Raw genomic sequence first — 26,279 nt, forward strand, 5'->3', positions numbered from 1 at the left:
CAACACAGGAGTTCCAGAAAATCAAGGAAAAGCCTGAACAAATAGAAACGTCTTAAGATGTTTCTTAAAGGAGTCAGTGTATGACAAAAGTGGGACTTATCTGTAGTGTATCAGCAGTTCTTACATGATGCAGGTAGATATTGTGCCTAAACCCACAAAAAAACAGTTAGATATAGAAAAGGGAAACAATTTCGAAAAGTTGTGATGACTCAATCAGTAAGTCAGCGTTTTAGTGTGCTGCTGTGATGTGAGACCCCTCAAACACTTTTCTCTAATGTTTGTTAAAAATATATTTAATTACGTTTTTAATTTTGTACTTTTGTAGAACTGGATTGTTTATTGTCTAAATGTTCTGAAAATGTTGACGCAAGACCATTTATTAAATGTATTTTGATGAGAATTGAATGCTGACTGTTCTCTTCAAAACCATGAAAGTTAATAATTAATCATTTCATTAATAAATCATTTTATAGGTGGTAATCCTCATGAGTACAATTTTTAAGAACTGTTGATCGGATGTGCCTCACTAGGAACCAAACCTGGAGCCAAGCCTTTTGGAAGGGGTTGTAGGCAAGTACACACATTGGGTCCAGTTGGGATCAGCCCAAAAAAACAAAGTGGTTTCTCCTCATCAGTGAGCCCACCAAAGATCGATCCTTTAGGAAAGGTACATGGGAGATTGGACACCGGCCAGGGGCAGATGCAGGGTCCAATTCCCATATTTCTATACTGGCTCTTGGCATCCTATTGAATACTTCATTTTCTGGCAAATAATCAGTTGTTATACAAGGCTGAGAAGTATCAACTAGATATACAGTCTTGGACTAAACTTAACACACAGTTCAGGCGTTAGGTCAGTTCTTTTCACGAGAGGGCTTTGACATTTCTCGTGTGGATCGGATTGTTTATTGTCGCCCAACTTGGAGCCTGCTTGGGAGGAACAGCCTCTCAACTGGACTTGTGTGCTGGTCACAGCTTGTCCGTAAGAGATGTTCGAGCATAAGTCCATCCATTAGTATGGACCATTGCGTACTAGTTAGTCATACACTATCCTGATGCATACTAACCGCCAGTGCACTAAGAGAAGTATGTGATTTGAGACACAGCACAGGACATTTTCAGTGGCAGTTTGATGATCACCTTGTAGCTTTTTTTTATCTGACCCATTAACCAAAGCCTCAGACATTGGGTTTAGGAGAGAAGCGGTTCTCAGTTAGAAATGGTGGAATAAAGACCCTTCTCCAGGTGTGAAAGTACTAAAATCTGTGGGTCTTGTCCACAAGTGAAGCCAAGATGGAGGGTCAGATCTATGCAGCGTCCTCAAAGGCAAAGCTCTCGATTTCTCTGCATAAATATACAAATAAACATTGACAATAACAATAATTGACAATAGTCATGAAACTACAGTAAGTATGGCTAAGTTAACAAGTAAAATAGTTAATGAACCTTCTTAACAATCCTTTGTTAATAGTATTCTTATATTAACCTTTGCTTCTTTACTAAAACTCGTACTCCATGTGAACATGTAACACCTCACTATGTACTTTCGAGAAAAATATCCAACTTCTTTATTAACTTTTATTTTAGTCCAAGATCCAATTTTGACCAAATCTACAAATGTAGTTCACAATAATTACATTTATATTAAATATATATTATATTAAAAATATATATAATATATTAAAATGTAATTATATGATTTAATATCACATTACATTCCAGTTCTTCATGAAGATTAAAATGTATTTTTGCCTATTAATGATATACAAATGTCTTCCTGAAATAGACTTATCTGAGCGAGAGGCAAACAGCTGACGAGGTCCAGCATGTCCAGTTCCAGGCCACAGCTGGGACATAGGGGATGACCAGCATCCTTCTGTTTAAATGAATATCAATTAGGGCTTCAGGGTGCAGGGGTCACGTCTCCATCTCAGCTGCGCTGTGATTGGCTGGTAGAGGGCCGATGTGCTACGGGGTCAGGGAAAGCTGCTCCATCACTTTCTGTCCGGCGACAACAATACAACGGAATGGGTAATGAGCCTGGTCTGGACTGAGGTGTCCTCCTCCCAATATCCTTAGTGTGGCTTTGGACTTGACCAGCAGCAGTGCACGGCCAGGGAGTTTGGCCAGCATTGACAAGAAATGACTTAAAAAAGATAACGTACGCTTTATCCAAAACCAAAGATTCACCCAGAAGTAAGGAGAGGAAATTCTATATTGGACTACTTTTTTGTATTTTTCTATCGGCTTGGATTTATTTGGCTGAGCAGCTTTAAGACGAAGAAACAAGATGAAACCAAGAATCCTACTCCTCTGCCTGGCAGCGTACCTCTGTTTGTGTAAGTTCAATTTTGTTTTATTACTACTATGTTGAAATGGAAATGGAAAAAGTTTGGGATTAAACTTCCCTGATCTGTGGCATGAAAGTATAATATTTGAAGAGTGCATATGATTACTGATGTTTTTTGTGTATGTCATGAAAACAAAAATTAAACTATGTCAACTGATAAAACAAAATTAAAATAAATGATAGTATGACACTAATATCTAACAATTTTGATCATCAGCTGCTTTAATGATAAAAATCTCTTGAAAATGTCTCTATAAAAAAATATATATTAAATGTGTTTTCTTGTTGCTCTAACTTTCAAATACAATTTATGTTTATTTCTTTATGCAGTTGAATTTTGCAGCTAGTTGTATAGATGTGTGGGTGTCAATGTCTCTTGTTTTCAGGCACCATTATCACACAGGGTTTCGGGCTCCAACTTTAACTCAGACACACTGGGGGTCAAGTCAGTGACCTTAGACCATTGCAGGAGGGGGCAGGGATGTGGGGTCCTCTCGGTCAGCTTGGATAAGGTTAGCCCAGGCACAATAGGCTCCTCCTGACCTCTGTCTTCACTGACCTGACCTTCACACCCTCATCTCCATAAGAAAACCTCAGTCTGCACACTTTAATAAATATGTGGGGGTTCTGCCCACAGCTGCTCATGACCATAACTCCCCTCCCACATATGCATACACACACACACACACACACACACACACACACACACACACACACACACACACACACACGCACACATGCACACAAACAGACACTAAAAGCGGCCTGACACTTGAACTTTGTTCCTAAGTGTATTTGTCTCCAAATGTGTGTGTGGTGCTGACTCATTAAAAGACACAGTAATATAAAAGCTTGCAGCGAAACAAGTACTGGCCCAGATAAAACACAAAGAAGGACAATAATATATGAGATAACAGACATCTCATAGTTGCACGATTCATCTTTTACCACTGAAATACAATGTCGATCTTAAAAGACAACCTAACACTCAAAATTAAAAAACAGAGAGACATCCACTCCTTTATTTACAGATATACTCTTGTAAACGTCTTTGTGACATAGTATTCCCCCATATTGGGATCTGACATTGTGGACTTTTCAGAGATAACATGTAGTTAGATGTGGACTGGACATTTTAGGGCAGAGGGACTGTGACTGTGGCCTTTAAAACCAGATCACAGACCAGATCCTGGTGAGGGATAATAATAATGTAAATGATAATAATTGATGAAAAAGACTGATTTTCCCAACAGGAGAACGTTCTTGAATTATTAGTTAGGACAAATAGTGTCATAACTAAGGGGTTTCATTCAAATATGATCCTCAATTTTTACACTTTTAACATCTTTTTTGCCTTTTATGCAGATTTGAATGCAATCTGCGAAGGTCATGTGCAACGGCCAACTGAACAATAGCGGCCGGACACCCATGTTTAATCCACCCCCCCATCCATCCTTCGTCTGACTCCCACATGGGCCATGACCCATTGGCTTGAGGTGGGGGGTTGCTCAGCATCACCCATACCTAAAACATCCTTTCTCTATATTGAAAAAGACCAATCAACCTCTCTGGGTCGTTGACATTCCCACCCCAGTATCCCCCTTAAGCATCAGTTTGTATCGACCCCTTGGCAGTATCGATCAAGCTTTTTTTTCTTCATCTCAACAAAGAATTCATCAAACACAGTTGAAAATATACTTTAATTTGGGATTTGGTTTTAACAAATAGAAAAAATATATTATAATATATAGAGTAACTGATAAAATATATACTTTAATGACTCGCATAAAGACAATACAATGCAAAAGAGTGGATAGTTTGTTTTCAAAAATAACGTGTGTTTCCAGTGCACTACTCAAATTAAAAATAATGGGATTTGCTCTAACACTAAGGAGCCAAAATGTTTCCTTTTTGGCAGCAGACTCTTGAGACTCCAATAAAACCATTGAAAGAGAAATTATTTCAGCCCCACAGAATAATTTGCTATAATAAAAATACAAAAATATATTGGTGTGAATATTTGGAAAGCCCCAATTTTCTCCTATAATATAATCATTTCCCAAATGAAAATCCCAATGAAGTTCTATCAATCTTATAATACGAGAATAAAGTTGAACTTGGAGGTTCTTTCACCAGGCAAGTAGAAGGCTGGTCTTTGTTGTTTGAGGCCACTAGACCACAAAAACACTTTGTCCAGTCTCCAAACAATGACATTTTCAAAAACTTATTGGATCCAATAGAATAATTGCTACCAGGAACTTGCAATTGAGTCGTAACTTCTGAAGTTGTTTCACTATCAAAAATGTCTAATGAAGATAAACCTCTTGAGAAAATAGCAATATAGGAAGTTTTCATATATAAAATGGACAATGCCAGACCAATGTCAAGGTCAGTTGCCAGGACGGTCCGTGTTGAAGAGAGAGCTCAAGTGCAGATGGTGGCTATTGTCTCAGGTTCATGGTCTCTATGGCTATGAGGACATTAACACCCCAAAAAGATTGGGTGTTAGCAAGGTCAAGAAGAAGAGGGAACAAGAATGGGACGTGGACCTTGGTGCCATGGGAAAGTCACCTCGGGATGGATTTGAATGGATGGGAAGAAGAAGGAGGGGTGGGTGGGATGCATAAGAAGGGGGCAGATGGTGCCCCGGGGTGCATGATGGACTTTTAGGATGAGGATCGTGGGGGTTTAGTGCAGACGATAATATTCAGAACTCTATTCTCATGAAGATGATGCATTCAAAAGGGCTGCGCTAACTCCTGCCCACTGCTATTGTTGTAGCCCTCCCTGGATGGACAGCTCATTGGAATTTACCCTTTATTGTTGTTTGGATTCACAATTTGTGGCGCCTACTTAGATGCTGATATATTTTACTCAATGCTTGCTCCCATTTTTGGTAAAAAAAAACACATCTAGTGTCTATACAAACATCTGATGAAGAATATTTCCTTTCTTACCCTCAGGTTCCACCTTAGCATCCGAACTCTCCTTCCTGAAGGAGCCCAGTGATGTGATTGCAGTGAGGGATCGCCCTCTGATGTTGGACTGTCGCGTACAGGGAGAGGAACCTATCCTGATAACATGGCGGAAAAATGGCTTGGCTTTATCCACCAGCCCGCGGGTTCAAGTTCTGTCCAACGGCACCCTTCTCATTCAAAGCTTCCAAAAACGGAGAGAGGGAATTGATGCAGATATGGGCGAGTATGACTGTGCCGCCCAAAACCGATACGGCATGCTGGTCAGTCGCAAGGCCAAAGTACAATTGGCATGTAAGTATTTTTCAGCGCCACAATAAATATACCAAATACATAAGTGTTAAAATAACAAAGTATTAGGGGTGAACTCAAGCATTTCATTAGCTTGGTTAGTCCAAACTTTAGTCCTAAAGCCATGTGAGTTGACACAAAAATACTTTTGCAAGCCAGGAGATGATACACTGCTCTTCAGAATTTATACTGTTGCTTTTTAAAAGAAGTTTGAAAAAAGGTAGCTTTAAAACAGGACTCAAACCTCATTCTTAAATTCAAACGTGTGTTTTTTTTTATCTCCACAGCACTACCAAAGTTCCACACTCACCCAGTTTCGATGTCGGTGGACGAAGGCAGCGTAGCAAGATTTCAGTGCCAAATTGATGGAATACCAAAAGCGGACATCACGTGGGAGAAAGACAGGATACCGCTGTCAACTGAAGACCTCAGGTATCAGCTTTGTGACGTCACCTATTGAGTATTGCTTTGATTGTTTAAGCGCTTTGTGACCCTGGTCTGGAAAAGCGCTATATAAATATAAATTACTTACTTACCTGACTTTCTTTAGTGCACATGCTCATAAGACATTTTTACCCTCAGATACACCCTCCTCCCGATGGGGGTGCTTCAAGTGACCGGTGTGAAGCATGTGGATTCTGGGACCTTCCGCTGTGTTGCTCGCAACAGTGCTAACACTCGCTACAGCAACGAAGCCATGCTCAACATTACCGGTGCGCCTTGGCAACTACTGCAAATAATGTCAGTGTAAATTAAGAACTACTAACTTGCATACTTCTGTTCAGGAGGACATTTGAGAACCTACAAAGAACCCGTCATTCTATCAGGACCCCAAAATCTGACACTGACAGTGCATCAAACGGCTATTCTGGAGTGCATCGCAACTGGAAACCCGAGGCCTATAGTATCCTGGAGTCGACTAGGTAAAACAATCAATACAACCCCCCGTAATACCTGGAACACTAGTCCTCTAAAGAGTCCTCATCAACATGAAATATATTTCGTTTGTTCCTTCAGATGGACGCTCTATTGGCGTAGAGGGCATCCAGGTTCTTGGTACAGGAAACCTGATGATCTCAGATGTGTCGCTGCAACATTCTGGTGTGTATGTGTGCGCGGCCAACAGACCTGGAACCAGAATGAGGCGCACAGCACTCGGTCGACTTGTCGTTCAAGGTCAGTGGAACTTTGAGATCCTCACCTCGTACAAGTGAAATGTTTTTGTTACGAGCAGGTTCAAGCGTCTTTATTACATGTATAACTAGTGGGTCCGTCTGTTGCGCTATGTGTGTGTGTGTGTGTGTGTGTGTGTGTGTGTGTGTGTGTGTGTGTGTGTGTGTGTGTGTGTGTGTGGGGGTGTGTGTGTGGTTGTGTGTGTGTGTGGTTGTGTGTGTGTGTGTGTGTGTGTGTGTCAAATGCAGGCTGATCAAATAGGTCAGTGGGTCAATTTATTCATTCATTTATTGATTTTCTTTGTTTCAAGACAGAAGAAGAGAGTGTGTGCCTTTGTTTGTGAGTGTTCATGCATGCTTGTGTGCGTGTGTATGGATTTTGTGTTCACCTTAGATGTGTTATAAGAGCATTAAAATGGGAAATACATTTAATAAAGAAACCAGCGAGGTATGTGTATGAGGGCCTGAAGGATTTCAGCATGATTAGGGAATATGGAAAGGTTAAGGATAAGATGCTTTATTACTACAAGCATTTTTCCCCTTGTGTGTATTAGGTTTTGTGGATGATAATATATAAGCCTGTAAAGCTTAATATTTATGAAACACTTTCTTCTTCAGCCCCCCCAGAATTTCTGCAGTGGCCACAGTCCGTTTCCAAACCAGCAGGGGGCAGCGCTGTTTTCACCTGTGTGGCTCAAGGTGTCCCTGAACCTCATCTCATCTGGTTGAAAAATGGAAAGGTCCTAATTCCAGGACTGAATGTCAAATTGACCAATAACAACAGGTAAAAAAAAATGCTTGGAATAGAACATTTCTTTCTTGGAAAGATACTGTGCTAACCATTTCGATAAAGAACATTAATCAGGACTTTAACTCCTAATGTATGGGAGATTGTGATTCCAATACAAGACTGAACTGATTCTCCTGTGTGTTGTAACAGTACCCTGGCCCTGACCCGCATAGACAGTGACGATGAGGCCATCTACCAGTGCATTGCTGAGAACAGTGCTGGAACTAACCAGGCCAGTGCCCGCTTGGCAGTGGCCTTGGCCAAAGACCTCCCTGCGGTCCCCCATGGTCTCACAGCCAAGGCCGTGTCCACTAACACCCTGCAGATTTCCTGGAACAAACCCCCGGCCAATGCCAGTGAGAACATCATCGGATATGTGATGCACATTCGTAAATTAGGAGGTAAGCATGTCGTTTTTTGAATGTGGGCATCAAACCTCAGGTTTACAGGAGAGGCAGCATCTGAGCACTGTCACAGTGCTCTTGAGCAAGGCACATTTTAGAAGCTATGGAGTAGCACACACACAAGTATAGGTGTTTATAGGAATTGGTTGCTCCACCTATCAATTTTTAGAAACGTCTCACCTGGTTTTAATCATTTATAAAAAAAAAAGTAAAGGCTGTTTTCTCATGTTCCTCTTCATGTGGTCTCAGAATCTGATAGTCTGGAACTGCAAGAGGCCACCAGCAAAGAAACCTTCCAGCACAACGTGACCAAACTGGAGCCAGCCACAACCTACTCCCTCTACGTCAAATCCTACTCTCCCCTGGCAGCCAGTCAGCAGTCCAACACAGTGGTGGCCACAACGCTGGGTGGAGGTGATTTTTTCTTTTTTCTTATGATTCAACATATTTTGCTTCAAATGTTTAGGCCATTGATGTACAAAGTACTTAAATAAACCTCACAAGTCATTTACGAACTTGAAACAGATAAGACCGTATACCAGTGTCAGATCACGTGACGTACATACGAGGCACGGTCACTTTCATCAGAATTGTATCTATTTGGAGAAGCATCCTCAAGCACTCTTCTTTGAAATGTGGCGCCACCCAGTGGTCACTAAAGGTTTTGAAGTTGATGCGGTTATCAATAGATACCCTGTATATGTTTTCAAGGGTTTTATTGTTCCCTCTTTATTTATTTGAGATCAAAAATGATTGATCACATAAAATAGTATAAATGGGGGTTCTCATCTAAATTATATAATATAGGAATACAATTCTTAATCTAGATCTAATTAAAATTGCTTTTTCCTATATCAAAGATTGCTGACTCTGGCCCCGAAACATTATTATTCTACTACTGTCAAGATAACACTAATTACTGCCTTATATTCAATTCATTGTCTGTCTTTATCCAGTGCCAGCTGCTCCCACCTTCTTCACTAAGGTGGTCAACTCAAGTGCTGTCCAGGTTCTTTGGGAACTCCCAAACAAGGCGGGCAAGGCAGAGGGCTTCAGGCTGTCCTATCGCAGGGTCCCCCAGGTTGACTTCCAAGGATCGGTTCAATTCCCCTCTCAAGTCAACGCCCACACTGTCGCTCATTTGCGTAAGTTTAACCTCTTACCATTAACTGCTTCACAGCTTTGGAGGTCTGAGCTAAAAAAAAAAACACCACCTGAAAAGATGCGTTCATTTTATTATAAAACGAGCAACAATTGAAATTGTAATTTTGTTTCAGAAAACGGTGCTGTGTATGAATTCAAGCTGGTGTCCTACAATGGAAATGGAGAAAGCGTCTCCTCAAAGAGACTTGTGTCTTTGGGTGAGGCTATGATGACGGCTCATTCTACTGGTGAGTTCATTCAATCAATCTCTTGTCACTCACTCTTTATAAAAAAAAACACTTTTTTCAGAAATAACCATTTTTTTAGATCAATTAAAAACAGCAATTCATATTAAAAAGATTCAATAAAATAGTCAATACAGACAACAGTATTCAAATTATTATATAAAAAACGAATATAAGTCTCAAAACACAAAATAATTATATGCTTTACATAAAAACATTGGTTTATAGTTTATACACTTACCTGAGAGCGAGCTGCACATAGTGGAGGAGGGAGCAACACAATGAGAAAATAAAAATGTAAAAAAAGACGAATAATAGTAATAAAAAAGAAGTTCACTGCATTTAAAAACTAGCTTGACGTGGTTTTTAAAAAATACAGAATTTTCCTGATGTTTAACATCTTAATAAACATGATTAACAGTCACTAATTGTCCTTGAACGCAACACGTGTTTAATTAATTACAACAAGATAGTACACCTTCATTTATATCTTTTATATCTTCATTTTGCTGTGTAGATGACAGTTTTTGCTTTCAAATTCTGAGTTAAAATCAGATGTTACAGAAAAACATGGTGCTTGCTTTATTCCATGACACGAATTATCTTTTTTTTCCATTGATATTAAGGTGGATTATGGGTGTGGGCAGATTAAAGTACTCACAGTATAGACATAATCTTTGACTTTCTTGGTTTAATAGATGTTTTAATCTGTGTACAAGCATTGATTGAAGTATCATGACCATTCTGTGACAAAAATCTAACGTGTGCAGGAGAGAAGGATCCATGCCCATGTCGTGATGGAGAGACCTCCCTGGGAAGCATCGTTATTGGCATCCATATTGGCACAGCCTGCATCATCTTTCTTGTTCTCTTCCTGTTGTTCGGATACCGCCACAGGCAAGTGCATTAGTGGAACTACCTGGTGGAAATCATCCTCCCGAAATGAACGTGTGGCTAATGCTGTTTTTATTTATCAGTTTGTTTTGCAGTAGAGAGACACAGGACATGCTTCATAAAGACCCGAAGACTGGTCTCCGGCCCGCACCTGTGCCAGAGGTTTGTTGATGATGTTTAGTGTAAAAAAAGGTTATTTTCTAACCTCTTTCTGGCTGTTGCAGGTGGTCTGTCCCAGTCATTGCCAGGTCCTCATCGATCAGCACTCCTCCACCATATCAGGAACCAGTTCTGGATAGCATATCTTCCTCAGCACAACTCCTACCTCTTCCCGTCCACCAAAATCCAAATGCTCATCAACCTTTGCTGCTTTATGGGTTTTGATCTATCTCGTAAACCCGCTGCTCACACATCTACCACAAGATATGATGCCAGTACCAAGAACTGTCCCACCGCACGTCCTTAAACCAAAGCTCATTGCCTTCGTCCATTTACCAGGAGTATCTGCTTTATAACCAAAATGTTGTCCTTCTCAGAGATCTCCTGCTTGATGTCCCATTTGTTGCCATACATTTGGACAAGGGACACTTTGCCTTTGTTCTCCTGCCATAACTAAGGGAAGAAATCCCTGCAGCCTTACCTGAAAACTTGTGAACTTTGCCCTGAAGCTGTTCACCCCAAAGAAAGTCTACCTCAAGAATGTCGAAGCCATGGCTAAGGCCTGTTTTGCCTAAAATGCCTTGTGTGCCAACCAAAAACCCTTACTTGCTTTCGTCCACGCCATTTTGAAGCTTTAACACTCTGAAGAACAGAACTGTGGCGCGGCAACTTTTTAAACAAGCCATTGGTCAAAGTTCTCCAAAACCTTTGAAGGTGTGATTGTCTTTCGAAGCGACCGTCTTGAACAGAACTGTGTTGGTCATACGAAGAAAATCCGAATTTATTCCAACTAAGAAACCTGGGATTCCGACCACACCGAGTTGGAAAGAAGTTTCAGGTGATGAATGACCTGAATGCACGGACAGCCTATCCAAAAATGAAGGGTTCTCTTGTGAAAAAAACAAGCTGACTGATGCCCAAAGATATAAAGATTTTGGTTGACTTTTTTTCTTTTATTTATCTGGAGAATTCATACTGAATCCTTCTTAATTTCTCTTTTAAATGCTCAACCTAGAACCAAAAATGCTCGCTCATGATTTCAAAACATTTTCGTCCAGTACTTTTTCTTTTAAAACCCCTCTAGGATAAACCCTTCTTTGTTTTAACCTTTTGAAAAGAATGACCAAAAGAAAATGTCAGATATTTTGAAGAACATTTATGTCAATAGAAATATTTAGATTAGCTCTTTGTCTTGAAGAAATGTTGATGAATAGTTGCTCTTTAGTGTGGAAACATGTTTATGACCAAAGCAAAGAAATAAAGAAATAATAATGATGTACACACTACACTCTCAACCAAAATAGTTTCTATTACATTATAATATAGATGTAGCTTCTCCAAACTGATTTGATTGACTGATTGATATGGAATGTTCAGCTGATGAGTGTTATTTCATTTGTTCTACAAGATATTCCAGAAACTTCCACACTACTAGAGTTGTGTTGTTGTTTCTTAAAACCACACACATGGACCTAAAGATTATTTTGTTGTTTATTATTTGTGTTTTTTTTAACATGAATTGTGTACTTTGTTTTAAAAGCGTTGTTGCTAACTATGGTCAATGCCACGAACTGTGGCTCGTTGTCATAATAACTTCTTTCTTTGTAAGATTTCTGTAAGATTTGTAAGATTTGATGTGACCTTTTTTAGCCGGAAAGTTTTCCATGGAAAGTCAAATGGAGTTAGCGATTGTCTATTTAACCAAAACTCACATCCCGCCTGACTCATAGTTCAAGTTACTAGAGGACAAGTGGAAAGGAAAATATGCTAGACGTAGAAACCGGTTGCTATAGATAAGAAGGAACAAAGCTTTAATCATTCAAAGTGCTTTTAAGGTTTGTAAACATAAAGCTTTAAGTGCTGAAGTGTGAATTGTGTGTGTGACCAGAATGGAAGATGAATGAAGCTTGAAGGCAACTACAGACATGAAACCAAATGTATTATGAAGCATTAACACGTCATCACTCTTTTTTTCATTCCCTGTTTTATATATGTGGTTCAAGTTAAGTTAAATGGATATTACCCTTACGTAGTATCACATGTATTTTGATTATATTAAGTTAAATATAAGCACAAACATGCCTTCAGATCTTCTTGTTAGTTTGGTCTGTTTTTGCATTTTAAGCCTTCATTCCTTTCCTCATGCTGGCATGTTTCAAACCAAATAAAGACGTTTCATTATAACCTGTGTCTCTGTGTTTGACTTAACATATATATTAAAGTTTATTCTACTGAACAGCTCGGCCAGATCATGAGTCTCCTGTCCAAGCTCAAGTTCTATCAACCCTAAATCAGACGTTTCCATTTTTTCTGTTGCTCCTCTTCAATCCCCAACTCAAGAATTGAAATTTTTACTGTACAGAATAAAAGAATGAAATAACAAACAAAATAAGCAATAGTAAAACGGAACCAAGCACCAAGGCAGCCATTCTGAAAAGCTATTAAAGTATGTATGCTGTAGTTTCCCAACTTCAAAACTACTGTACTTCTGAGAGCCTGAAATATAAAATAGTTGAAGGATTATAGTTCATGTTTAGAAATGTTCTCGGCTACCATTGGCACGTGCCATATGATCCATGTCTGCATGGGGGGTCCAAACTCTAAACCACTTAATGGTGAATTTTTTCTAGCTATTTATATAACCACATTAATGATTGATTGTAAAAAAAGGCTCTAACTAAAAAGACTCCAACAAGATGAAGGTTTTTAAGGTAATTGTTACTGCATGCTGACATACTTTTGGGAGTATTGGGAGGGATTTGGAAGTGTATTTACTCCGTCACTACTCTTGAGGCTTGATTTTATTGATCTCAGTGTAATAAATGTGAGTTTGTGACTCAGTTTATTTCTAAGCCAGCTCTGAGAACAGTGCTGGAACTAACCAGGCCAGTGCCCGCCTGGCTGTGGTCAGGAAGTTACATGAACGTGGGAAATGTTTCTCACTCTTACATGGTTTTGTGATATGTAGTGTAAAAGATATTTGAGAAAATATGGAAAAATTACAATTCTATTATGTGTGTGTGCTTTGAGACTGTTCAATGAATTACATAAACCCTCATTCAGAGAAAAGAGCCAGTGTTATATATAGATAAATAAATGCAATCTTTGAAATGTATTTTGCTGTCGGATAATTTGACATTTTTAGGTAAGTTTTTCTATCTCGAGTTTTTTCCCCTGATACTGTTTTATATCCGAGAACAGCAAGTTTCACACTCCTAACAAGAGCTCCATCAGTCTGAAAACAATTAACTTATTAAACTTTGCCTTGAACATAATAAGGTAAGGTAAGGTAAGGTAAAACTTTATTGATCATACAGGATTATTTAACGTTGAGTAGTCAGACAAAGCGAAGGTGGAGTGTTGTTGACGAGTTTATTATCCTGACAAACGTTCATCTTTAGTCATCAAAAATAATTTAAAAGAACTATACAGACAGTTTTTTGAAAAGTGGTGTTTCTCTCCCTCTAGTGTCCGAATGGTGTAACTGCGATCTTGCAAATTATCTTCTCTCTGCCATTTATATATGAGCTTAAATTTGTTTACAAAGCTTTCCTGGCAGGTTCTTTTGTTAAATAAATACAAATATGATACTATAACACATTAACATTCAACCGTCCAATTCCATATTTAAACTATAATGAATATACAATATTGTGTGTGTGTGAAAATGTCTCATATCAGTGCAGCCATATACCTCAATTGGAACTATTTGTTTAACATCTAAATTCCGAGTAGAACTATGGTTTTCTCTGGAGTTCAACTGTGCTGATTATACATTCAACTGGTCATCATGCTTGATCTATCATCTAAGTTGTAAATATTTATTTTTTGTTGATGTTAGCGTAGTGATTGGTGCCTCTGTCTATCATGAAGAAGGTCCGAGGTTGAGGCAACTGAGTCTGGGTCATTTCTGTGTGGCGTTAATATGTTGTTCTAGTGCTTACTTGGGTTTAGGGTTGGTTTGCTTTGTATTTTAGGGAAGTAGTACATGAGAAAATCAGACATTAGGAGTACAGTATAAAGAACAGTTGTTAAAGTGCTAAACAAGACAAACCAATTTGGATTTTCAAGTGTTTCTTTGCACTTTTAAATTGATGATTTGATATTTATGGTCAATTTACTGAAGATTTAGCTAACATGCTGTCTTACTTACCCGTCTTCAGAAGTGAAGATTTAACCTGATATCAGGATCAGCACGGAAAAAGAGGTATCTGTAGTCAAATATTCTAATAAACATATGAAAAACATTTGTACATTAGATCCACACACCTCTTACACCTGACAGCCCTCATTTATTTGTCTTTAACTCCTTCTGAAGCTGATCAGTAAACTATTTAGTGCTTCTTATTATAGTTATAGTGCGAGCCAAGTTTTTTTGATTATTACATATAGCGACAAATCATTCACATAATTTGAAAAGTACATACTGTTAGTGAATGCACTTCTGGTGTTTATATATATATATATATATATATATATATATATATATATATATATATATATATGAAAAATGTTAAAGTATCCAATTAATTCCAAAACAGTCTTTATGACCTTCATACTAAGAGGTCACTTGGCACATCATTAAAAACAACGAAATAATCGGACCATCATTGCTGACATACAATCTTACAGGATAAATTAAAGCAGTTGCTCACTTGTCTTATTGAACCTTTACATGCAATGAATCAACAACATACAGCCATTCAAAGTTAAATAATTGGAAAACAGTGACTGAAGTCACATTCAAATTGAATGTTTTCATCACTTCATCTGATCAAAGTATCAAAAATACAGAATCTGTGTGTTTGACAAAAGTAAATGGAATGTACGGCGTCATCATGGAAATAAGTGGGTGAAGGCGGGGTTGATTTCAACTTTTTTTTTTTCAGCTTCAAAATCTGTTGTGTTGCTCAGCCAGTAGGACTGGCTATTTTTAAGAACAGACAAAAGGCACGGAATGAAATGAAGAGGCAAATAATCTTTGACTCAAGACAGGTTTAGGGTCGAGGAGTTGTCAGTGTTAGGCACAGTCTGGCATTAAGGAGTGTCCACAAACTGTTAAAAAGAAGTTGGGAAGTAAGTAGACATGTCTGGAATCAAAGAAGCAGATAAATGCGAGTCAATTGTGTCCTAGACAGAAAGAGAGATAAACATTTTAATCGTGGTCATTCTCTGAATGATCATAGCTCTGCAGGCAGACACCCACAACAACACTACTATACACCAATCAGCTGACTGCTTAATTCGGCCATTAAAAATATTAACCAATCGGTCTCTCGCAGTCGCGGCGAACGGACCAATCACGGGGCGCAGAGGAAAGTTATCGACGGTCTGTCTGGACATTCCAGCCAATCACAGGCGTGTCGTAGCTGCACCGAGAGGGTGAGCGACTGCCTGGGTCCAATCAACGCGTCAGTGTTTCCTGCCGGTGCCCGGGACTGGTGTTGAGGCTCTGCTGCAGCGCGTCAGGACCGGACCGTGAACCCGGAGACCTTACACTCTGAGGCGGCAGGAGGTAGAGGTGAGTCCGAGGATGCGTTTAGGGCCTAGGCGTGAACGGTGGTTGGGGGGGGGGATGTTTTGAAATGGCAACGGCGGGATTCGGCACGAAGTGTCACGAGAAGAACTAGCTGTTGTTTCGTGTGGTTTCGCTGTCAAGACAAAAGAGCTTCACGAGTCAGTGATGCCGCCTGACATGTCAGCGACCACCGCCGTCTCCCCCGAACCCTCGTCTGCACGGAAATGCCTGAGCAAGTGAGACGCTCGGAACGAAAAAAAAAGGGGAAGAAAAAGCCGAAAAGGTTCTTGTAGGTAGTAAGAGAGCCTGTGGTCGAAAAATACCTCCGGTCCGGGTTTTCATTGTTAGATTCCGGGGTCTCTGGGGGTTCATTGAGAGACGAGCCTTGATCACGCATCAGCCATTTACACGTAGAGACGCCGCTCGCTCCATATGCACCTAAATGGCTGCTGGCGCCTCCGAGCATCATACTGTAAGGACAAGGCCGCTGTGTAGGCGCGCACGCACACGCACGCACACGCACACACACACGAGACAGGCGAATAACACACACCAGCAGCAGTAGTAGAAGCTTATGCCATATTGTCGTATTTATGACACGTTTAACCAAATATAACGGCAGTGATGCCGACAAACACTGCTGACTATAGAAGCCATGATGGTGGTAACATTGACGCCTACCTTTAAACACGTTTTTACACAAATCACACTAGCATTGAATGAGATGATGCACATTTTTTTTTTTTTTTACCGATGTGCCAAAAAAAAACAACCGTTATTCATGTTTTTTCTATTTATCGGTTGATCACCAATAACTGCATGTTGAATGGCTGACCTTATGTAACGTTTTTCTGTGCTTTGACAGTCCTTACTTGTGACAATGTTGCCCTCATTTGTCTCTTTTTACTAAATAATGGTATCCTTTTTGACCAACTACCGTGTTACATTAACCAGGGAGAAAAAAGAACGGGGTTGGATTAAAACGAATGTATGGATGACATTTTTGTCTCCATCCTTACTTACTAAGCTCCTAGATGCCGAACGTGAAGAATGCAAGTGACAGAAATAGACGCCGTGGTGTCCTCCAAGGATTGTGATGGTTGGCTCGGGGTGAGGGCAAGAGATAATGCTTCGCTGTGTGGAAGGGAGTCAGATGAGGTGATTCAGGCATTTTGTAAGATCACTACCTTCCCTCCTTTTCTAGGTACATCAAATGTAATAGAAGTTAGGTTCCCTCTCACCAAGGTATGGCTTGTTATTCTACGCAGGAATACACATATACAGTATTTACGGTGCCTATTATTTAGTCCAAAATGAAATTCCACATACACTTTTGAAATGTATGTTGCTTACAGGAGACAGCCTTGGAATACTGTTGCAGGACATCAGGTTGGTTGGCATGGCTTGGAAAGGTGGTGGTTGCGAGTCAGATTAGCTTATCCTACAAGTATACTTTATTTTCTTTATACTGTGACACAGTCATGTGGGTATATACACAAATGTTTCATCCTAATTTAACTTTAAACTGAATTTGTGTTCTCTTTCTAAATCAAATATTTTTAATCTGGAAATAAATTAATGTAATTGTGTCAATGTTTATTAAAAATATCAAATAGATAACCATAGAATATTTTAATTAAGTTTAGACCAAATCTAAGCATTTATACGATGCAGCAACTAAGGAACATTTATCCCGAGACTCTGTTGTGTGACTTTTTAGTGGCAACTTTGTTTACCACTAATCAATCCATTTCTAAATCGTGAATGATCTTTACAGTGTATAAGCTACAGCCAAAACTCCTTGGAATAAGATTGATTTTTTTTCACCTTACTCTCCTTCGAACACTTTTACATTATCTGCATCAGTTAGGATGTTTGTATGCAAGAATAGCATTAGAACCTTTAACCGTTTTCCTCTTTGAGGTAACCTAACGGGCACCATTTTATGAACCCGACACATATCAATCTGCCACGGGACTAATAAAGTATTCTAACTCGTTTTCACTATATGTTGTATTCCCGCTTTTTTTTTTCTCTCCCTCCTATTTGGCTGGTGAAACAGCTTTTGCCCCACCCTGTGGTCTGAAGTTATGCACTCTTTTTTTGTTAGTGGCAAGAGATTTCCTCTTTTTCTTCTTAAAAAAAGCTGGCTTTCTCCATGTCTCACTATGTGATGATCTAACCACTAACGGCCACTAATCGAGAAATAAATCCATACAGTCTGGTTACAAACCGGCTCAGACTGGTTCCACACATAACCTTTTCAGCAAGAAAATAATGCGTTTCATTCTTCTGTCTGTAGCACAGCCATATACTTCTGGAGCTTCAACTCCAAGACCCTAAGGTTTCCCGTTCTGTAACATCTTTAGATTTGTCCTGCTCTCATTGTGGTCTTTTTTCTCTTTCGTATTAGGAGTAGTGTAGCCCTTGTGTAACGAAAGTGCTTTGACAGTTTAAAGTTCTCTTAAGACTTGTATAGAAATGACTCATAACACATTTCTGTGAAAGAAAAGTCACCGCAACGTCTTCACTCACATTAAGTCAATCATTGTGTCGACTTGGCCCATCAAGATATCTCTTGTGTTGATTTGCAAAGTTGGTGGTACACATTATCAACTCAAGTATTTTGCCATTCTTATTATAGGAAACTACTTATAGGTTTTATGTTAATTGCTAGATTGCGATGAAAAATATTATCAAAAATTCACTTCCATTTGACATTTCCAATGTTTTTTTTCTGTTCTCGGTTTGCTAAAAACTAAAAAATGTTGTAGTATTTAATTTACCAGTGCAATGACATCAACCGTAGTTGTTAAAATGTTGTATTTGTTTTTATGAATTCCTTTTAATAAGTAGTTGAAAATACCCGTTTAAAAAGAAAGCCAGAGATCATAAAAGCCAGAGATAAATGATTTAAAACATGTTAAAATTAAAATATTACTCTTTCTAGGTTCCCTTTCAGTGCAAAAATGACAAAGATTAAGCATATTTACAGTTATTTTAAACATAAAACTAACCATCAGTTTACCAGAAAAATGCTCAGATAGTAGAACACAAATTGCAACATGTGTACTTCAGGTCACAACAGTTCTTAACACAGCACGGGTACATGTTTCTCACAGACTTCATTGACTTCCAGTGCCGCTGCAGGTGTCTGAAACCTTGGTGGCCGATGTCCGAAAACAGCTGCTTGTCCAATTACATGAACTCCAGACATTTCCTTGTTATACCTTTGCTGTTATTTCTGCTCAGTTGAACTAACAGCATGCAGCAGTCTGGCTCTTTGCTCCTGCTAGCTTGAAATGCTGCATACACAGAGTGAGGGTTTCATAGATGGGTAACGTTTGTTTATAATGTTGATCGATTCCTGCTTCACTTGAATGACTAATGGTCATCTTTAGCTCTACTTGTCGCAGAGCAGAAGTGGACAGTGGCTAACTTTCAGACCTTTGTGGAGGTAGGTAACATTGGTTTAATCGTTGATTCCCCCAAAATGTTAGGAAAATGGCATAGATCCAACCAAATAGCAAGGTATATGGATTGTTGTTCTTCCGATCCAGAACACAACGGAAAACATGTTTACTCACCACATCCATTGAAAGAGATCAGGGGGCCGATGCAACTTATAGTTCTCCCTCTCTATTATGTACTATGTCCTCAGATGGTCTTGGTTAGTTCACTTGTGGTAGTCTGTGAGTTCTGCAAAAGTAAATGCATATCACCCTTTCCATGCTGAATTCCGGCTTATTGTTAAATGCAGGCAAATTGGATTTCCTAAGTTTATTCGTCCAAATTTGAGAAATTTAAATGCATTATTAAAATTCCCATTTTTTTGCTTTCAACCTTACAGTGAATGACAAAAATATCCAAATGATCTCACGCTGTAAGATACGACTATTTGCGGTATACTGTAGATCCTTTTTACTACAACATGACAAAAAAACACCAGTTTCACCCACGTCGTTGCCCTATTGTGCAAAATAAATGAACAACTTTATTTAGAGTATAGATATGTGTGTGTGTGTGTGTGTATGTGCAACTTTTGTAGTGGGATGCTTGCATTGGCTTTTAAAGAGAAAAGAAAAATCTATTTTCCACAGCTGAAGGAAGTCGAAGTGATAAGCCCCGAGCTTGACTCCTAGACGGCCTTCATTGTGAGGGTCACAAGACAAGCCGACTTGCCCTGACCTCCCGGTTGATGTGATGGACTTTTGTTGGTCGGTCCATGCCACGCTCATAGTGAGGACGTTGACAGGGGAATTTAGTCGGATGGAAAGGTCAGCTGATCATTTTGCCCATGGATCGCTGTAAGATGATTCTCAGACACACTCATCCACTTCCACAGAGGAAGTAGATGAGCTCTTTGTCTCCAACTTCACACTCACCCCCTCCTCCTACCCACCTTTTCTCCTCCCCTTTGCCCCCGCCCCCAATATTACACACACACATACACACACCCCACCCTTCCCCCCCTTCTTAGGCGACAGCAGAATAGGAATTGATTAGTGGTACAGCTTAAAAATAGACAACCGTTGTCATAGCAACGAGATGAGATGTTATTAGTTTAATAAAGAAGTGTGTGTGTGTGTTTGCGTGTCCATGCTGTGCGTGCAGACGGCAGGTGAAGGTTTCTGTAATTATCTTCCAGAGCATGGCGTCAAAATAGCAGTGGCTTCAGTCGACTGCTAAACATTTCTCTGGCTAGCCATTGGCTCCTGAGCACTGTCCCACAGTCCTCGTCTCCTCTGCACCAAACAATCTTTTCCACGTCTGTTGCTAAGGGCCTCATCCTGATTGGTATCATTAGTATCCGAAACTAGCCATATGCAAGCGTTGGTCTCGTTTCTCATGTCCTCGTGTGCAAGTGTGTGTGTGTGGAGATGCTGCTTGACTCGGGGATACAGGGGGAAACCAAACGGTGGTCCACTTTAGATTTGGGGAGACACTGGTTTTGGGAAAGTCGTATAGTTGGAATCCTAAGGTCTGAGTCAGCCACACAATCAAACAGTTTTTCACTGGACGTGGGATGGAAAAGAGTCTACAGACAGTGAACCAGCATAGAACAGTTCCAGACTTAAGACCAGGTAACTGAGGCACTGTTATCATGTCTCCGACAAAGTACTGCCTCAGTCTGTCAGTCAGAGCTGCGCTGTTGTCGGGCCTGGCTTTAAGTGCTAGTCTCCGTGTTTTGTCAATAAACCTTCTCGCAGTCAACGTTCACTTTTGGTGTCATTTTCAAGTGAGAAAGCTAAAGAGAGAGATGACACACATCCCATATACATTGTCACCATGACCTGCTGCTTAAATATTCTGGACAAAATGCTCATAAACCTAAACGACAATGTGTTTTAATAAAGTTCACATCAAAATGTTTTAACAACATTAATTTACAATGGCACATTATAAGTTTGACACCTTCAATCGGATGCTTGTGTGACTGCACAATAGTGTCTCAACTCAAAACGTAAGCTATTATTCTTTTACAAACACTGACAAAAGGATGGAGAGATGAAGTCCAGTAGAGTATTTATATTGCGTGGTTATGTTTTTGCTTCTGTAGTTCCATCTGAACATGGGAAGGTTTGAAGGTTTTACAAATAACTTGTATGGCCTCTAAATATTAATATATGCTTTTTCTCTTCCTGAATTTATGGACCTTCATGCTTTTGCATGGTCTCCCTCTGCACCTCAGTGCTAGATCACACGGTTGACCAAATGTATCGGGTTCATAGCATGGTCCTTTTTTTTGTATAAAGTCATCCAGGAGAGTCTCAGAGTAGACGGGGCTCCTCTGCGTTAAGAGGAGTCGGTTGCTGGGGCGAGGAAAGTCTGGGCCACCCTGCTGGAGCTGCTGCCTGAACCTGGATAAGCGGATGAAAATATGAGATGAGGAGAGATCTGAGGTGAAGTCCTTGGCAGAGGTATGCCTTGGCTGAGTGCTTTACTGAGGTAGCAGCTGGTGAATCGGGGGATATTTAATTTTTTAATGAAATGAATCAATAATTAGTTTCAGCGTACTTTGGTGAACGCTTCTTGTTTTTTAAATCCTGCTTGTGGGGCACAAACAAAATTGCCCCTTTATTGCAGCATCTTAGTTCATCTGGGCATGACATTGTCACATGAAAAAAGAAATGTATCCAATCAGCATCCTGGTATCTGTTGCATGTCTGACTGTACTTTACTTGACATTCCACTTTTGGCTTCTATTTGGCTGTCTGTGATCTTTTAAACGTCAACATTTTAAGCAATATAGTAAAAAGAGAGAAGTAAGTTTACCTCTTCTCTTCATCTGCATCCAATAATAATGTAACTAATAATTGTTTTTTAATGATGCATTTGCCATTATCTTATTTTATTTTGATGGAAATAAATTGCATTTATACAGAAAGTAATAACTACTAGTATAACTAGTATTTAAAAAAAAAAAAAAAAAACTTAATTTGGTTTTGGCAACCCACGCTCGAAGATCAGTTGTTACGGACCTTTTGAATTAATTCCCTTTTTTTTTTCAGAATCCCTTATTAGTCCCGCGAGGGGAAATTCGGTAGTGCTTTTGACAGCCATTCACACATACTTTTTATGAATTCACTCCAAACTATTTTTCTGTGTATTTATATTTTGACAATATTGTTAAATATTCCTTAATAGTCCAGCTTTGTTGTACTACTGCATATGAAGCACTATTCACAGTTTTCTTTTAGGGGATGAGAAGCAGCTTTTTTAAGACAATTTAAAAGTAAATTCAAGTCAAAAGTGTGTAAGAAATGGTGACTGGACAATTGTCTGTGTAATGGGTAGTTGAGTCATGTAAGGAAGTGGTTATGGTCTGAATTGAAAACAACTTCATAGTACTTTGGCTCGTAGTAGAACTCACCCCAGCTCAATATGAAATTATTTTTCTTTTTGATTTACAGTATGAATGGGATGTTTCGATACCACATTTTCATGTCTGTTACCGATCCCAGCGCCTTAGGCTTCCGCCAATGATGCCAATCGGATTCAGATGCATTCTCTACAAAAATAATTCCTAATAACTAATGATCAACGATAAGATATTCACGCAGTAAAAAATTCTTATTCCATTAGAAGAAAAAATGGCTGACAATGGTCAACAACACCCCATAACAGCAAGCAATAATGATGAATGAAATTTGGAGCAAATGCTAAACTTAAGTGCTTTCTAGCAAACTGGGAATTTTGCTTCTGCTGCACAGACTTTCACTTCTCACTCACACAAATATGCTGGACTGATGCCTGACCTTTTTTTCTCCCCCTTACTTTATCTACATATTACAAATGTACAAGGCTGACATGAAAACAGAAACAACCAGAAATGAAATGTTGTATGAATGAGAAGCGTGAGTGGTCTATTGTGAACCTTTTGTATGAGGCTGGTTTTACAGTAGGTTTCTATCCCTTTTTTACCTTGTTGATATGTGAAGAATATAGACCTGCAATACTCCTAATTGAACAAGTTATTCCCACAATTCAAATATTTGTAAATAAATCTATATTCTGCAATTTAAGATCTTACTTATTGTAGTATTATCCCACCAAGTAACAGTTTTCATAGAATGATTTTTTTTCCCATTTTTAAAGATTTTTTTCAATATAAATTATATTCAACTAGAATTGTTAAATACAGTTGCATGTATTATAACGGTGTACTTAACTTCTGGACCAGATTTGTAAAGCTAATGTTAGAGTTTCTCTGTTGGAGATGTGTAACACCCTTTTCTTTGCAGCTGTTAGAGTTCAGTAAAATCCTGCTTCTGCAAAGAAATAGAGCGGAGGGATGGAGATATTCTTGGTTATGATTGTTTTCCACCAGGCCACAGATAATATTTATGGTTAGTTTTTTCTTTTCATCATTGATAATGTTCAATAGTGTGTGGGAACAATTAAAGGTCTGAGTTTAATAAGTTGAATTTAAATTATATATAATCGTTGATTTTGTGCAGTATTTAAAACTGTTTCATTGACGTTCTTTAAGGTAAAACTTTATTTAAGGTAAGGTAAAACTTTATTGATCCCTCAGGAGGTCTCCTTTGGGAAATTGTTTATTCTTTATGCAAGTGATATCAGTAATTTTGTCTAGTGATTTAAGTCATTTCCATATTGTTAAAGTACAACTTCAGGGGCAAACCCCTTTTGACGGTTTTGGGGAGATGTGCATTCCCAAATCTTTCCTATTGGCTGATTTTAAGTGATTTAGTAAGACTTATTTTGACCTACATATTTTTCTCTTTCCAGAGGATTAAAATGTTGACCAGTTGAAGGAATAACCAGACACACTGAAGAATAATGTAATGTAACAAAAACACTCTTTGAGGGATATCCCAGGCTCCCTAAGAAAGACCAACATATCCTCTTCAAAATGGATAGTCTTGTGTTAACAATTGATGTTTGTTGATTTAATAATAGTCCAAAAGTAATTATTTAAGTATTTAAAAGAGCTTATTTTTCTGTATGACCACTTTATCTGATGCAAAGATTAATACAGTTTCGGTTTAAAGTGCACATGATCTGAACCTCAAGAAGACTTCTGTTGATGGTTCACGTTTAAACTGATGACATCATAATATATGCACTATAAGTAAGTAAGTAAGTAATTTGTATTTATATAGCGCTTTTCCAGACGGTAGAGTTTCAAGAAAAAGAAATAATCTTAATGTCAGATTTGACAATAAGGTGTGGAAGAAGTCTGGGCCTTCCTGGTTGTGGTTGTTTTGAACAGATAGTTTTGACTGAGTATCCGGTCTTCTGGGTTACAAGTTGCTAAGTCTAGAGTTGTAATTTTGTGTATATTTGCTGCAACTAAAATATATCTTTGTATTTTGTTCATGATAAAATCTGAATTAAAAAAAACAAACTCCAAAAGCTGTCAACTGCTCAGGACTCAGGACTGCAAAAAAACAAACATCAACAATAGTCATTCAGTCAGTGGATACTTTAATTGCCACTTAGTACCACATGGTTTCATTTCATGTTTCTCTTTAGAAATGTTAAGTGGTCTACATGCTCAGGGCAAAGCAGATTCGCCAAAACTGAACATTTGTTCAGTATTTATTCATAGATTATACCTTTACTTTTCATGTTCAAGCGTTTGCCATGTTGAGGCATTTTTAGCTCCGAATGTGATTTTATTGAAACTCCAAAAATCAATTTAATTTTAATTACCTGTGGCGTTAAATTAATCAGTTTTACTTTGTAAAAAATATATATACAAGTTACTTAAGTAGGTGGCCCAGTTTATTTGAACTCATGTCTGGCTGGACGAGTTCATTCATTCATTCAGTGTCTGCTGCTTTATCCCGGGGTCACGGGGAGACTGGAGCCTATCCCAGTATCGTAGGGCGAGAGGCAGGGGACACCCTGGACAGGAAGCCAGTCTGTCGCAGGGCCAAGCTGGCTGGACAAGTTCGTTTTTCATTGTCACACAAATTGACAGTGGGACACATGTTCACATGCCCAGAATAGTGGCTCTATTCACAACCATAAGCCCAACTTCTGCTGATATCCTGACGTACATACAGCTTAGTGTGCGTTATTGAGAAATGACGCCGCCATGATAATGGGCGACGTCCTGTTTTTCTCCACTTATGAATCATTCCAGTCAGGTAAACCTGTCTATTCAGTGAATAATGGAAGCGAAGAGCTGCAGCAAGTTCCCTGAATTAAAATAAACGTGTCGTGAGAATTAACATCTGTTATGTTGTTAACATAATAACGTTCCATTGTGGTGCATGCATTTTGTTCTGCACACAGATGCCAGGAAAATGTTAACGGTATCCAGATCTTCCTGTACACTGTTGCTTGGTTCTGGGTCCTCAACACTGCTGCTCCTTTTGCTACTACAGTTATCAAGTACTATAGAGAATATTTACATGTATACTGAACATATGAATGGCTATATTTATGTTCATAAAGTTTAAGATTGCAAACATCAACTGTTGCACTTGAAGGCATGTTAACCCAAGAAGTTAACCCATCACCTGTTTTTGACCTATATTATTTAACTCTGTCCCCTCTGGTACTGGGTCAGCTGCTCTCTTCTGGTGGAACTTTGCTTGTGATATGATGAGAGGTTTTACCGTTAAACCAAAAAGTTAGGAGGAAGTGTATCAACAAGGTTGTTTTTATCTTTGTATGTGATGACCTTCCCAAAGGTAACTGTCTTCATGGCCTGTTGTCATGAACTACAAACTTAAATCTTTTTATTATCTTCAGATTGATCATTTTGGGTCATGAACCTGAATTGGTGTGGTTGACCCAGAAATGCTATCTCATGAATGGTAAAGCTACACAAGCTAGCCAGCGAGTATATCTAGAAAGGTT

General features: G+C 39.0%; 2 protein-coding genes across 3 annotated transcripts in view; both read left to right on the forward strand.

The window, feature by feature from the left end:
* Window positions 1–4,719: 4,719 nt before the first annotated feature.
* Window positions 4,720–10,563, forward strand: LOC148084346 (immunoglobulin superfamily DCC subclass member 3-like). The gene is made up of 14 exons (XM_087786069.1): window positions 4,720–4,903; window positions 5,314–5,619; window positions 5,904–6,048; window positions 6,199–6,329; window positions 6,402–6,539; window positions 6,634–6,792; window positions 7,407–7,572; window positions 7,729–7,979; window positions 8,232–8,396; window positions 8,939–9,127; window positions 9,260–9,373; window positions 10,141–10,267; window positions 10,348–10,411; window positions 10,489–10,563. The coding sequence occupies exons 1-14, from the start codon at window positions 4,720–4,722 to the stop codon at window positions 10,561–10,563; spliced, it is 2,214 nt and encodes a 737-aa protein (XP_087642195.1).
* A 5,225-nt stretch (window positions 10,564–15,788) lies between these two features.
* gatad2b (GATA zinc finger domain containing 2B) overlaps window positions 15,789–26,279 on the forward strand; it is a 28,748-nt gene continuing 18,257 nt past the window's right edge. For both annotated transcript variants that reach the window (XM_087787434.1, XM_087787435.1), the window contains exon 1: window positions 15,789–15,944. The gene's annotated coding sequence lies outside the window, so the exon portion shown is untranslated. The remainder of the gene's footprint in view (window positions 15,945–26,279) is intronic.

The sequence above is a fragment of the Callionymus lyra genome, chromosome 3 (genome assembly GCF_982586985.1).
Source record: "Callionymus lyra chromosome 3, fCalLyr1.hap1.1, whole genome shotgun sequence".
Lineage (NCBI taxonomy): Eukaryota > Metazoa > Chordata > Actinopteri > Syngnathiformes > Callionymidae > Callionymus > Callionymus lyra.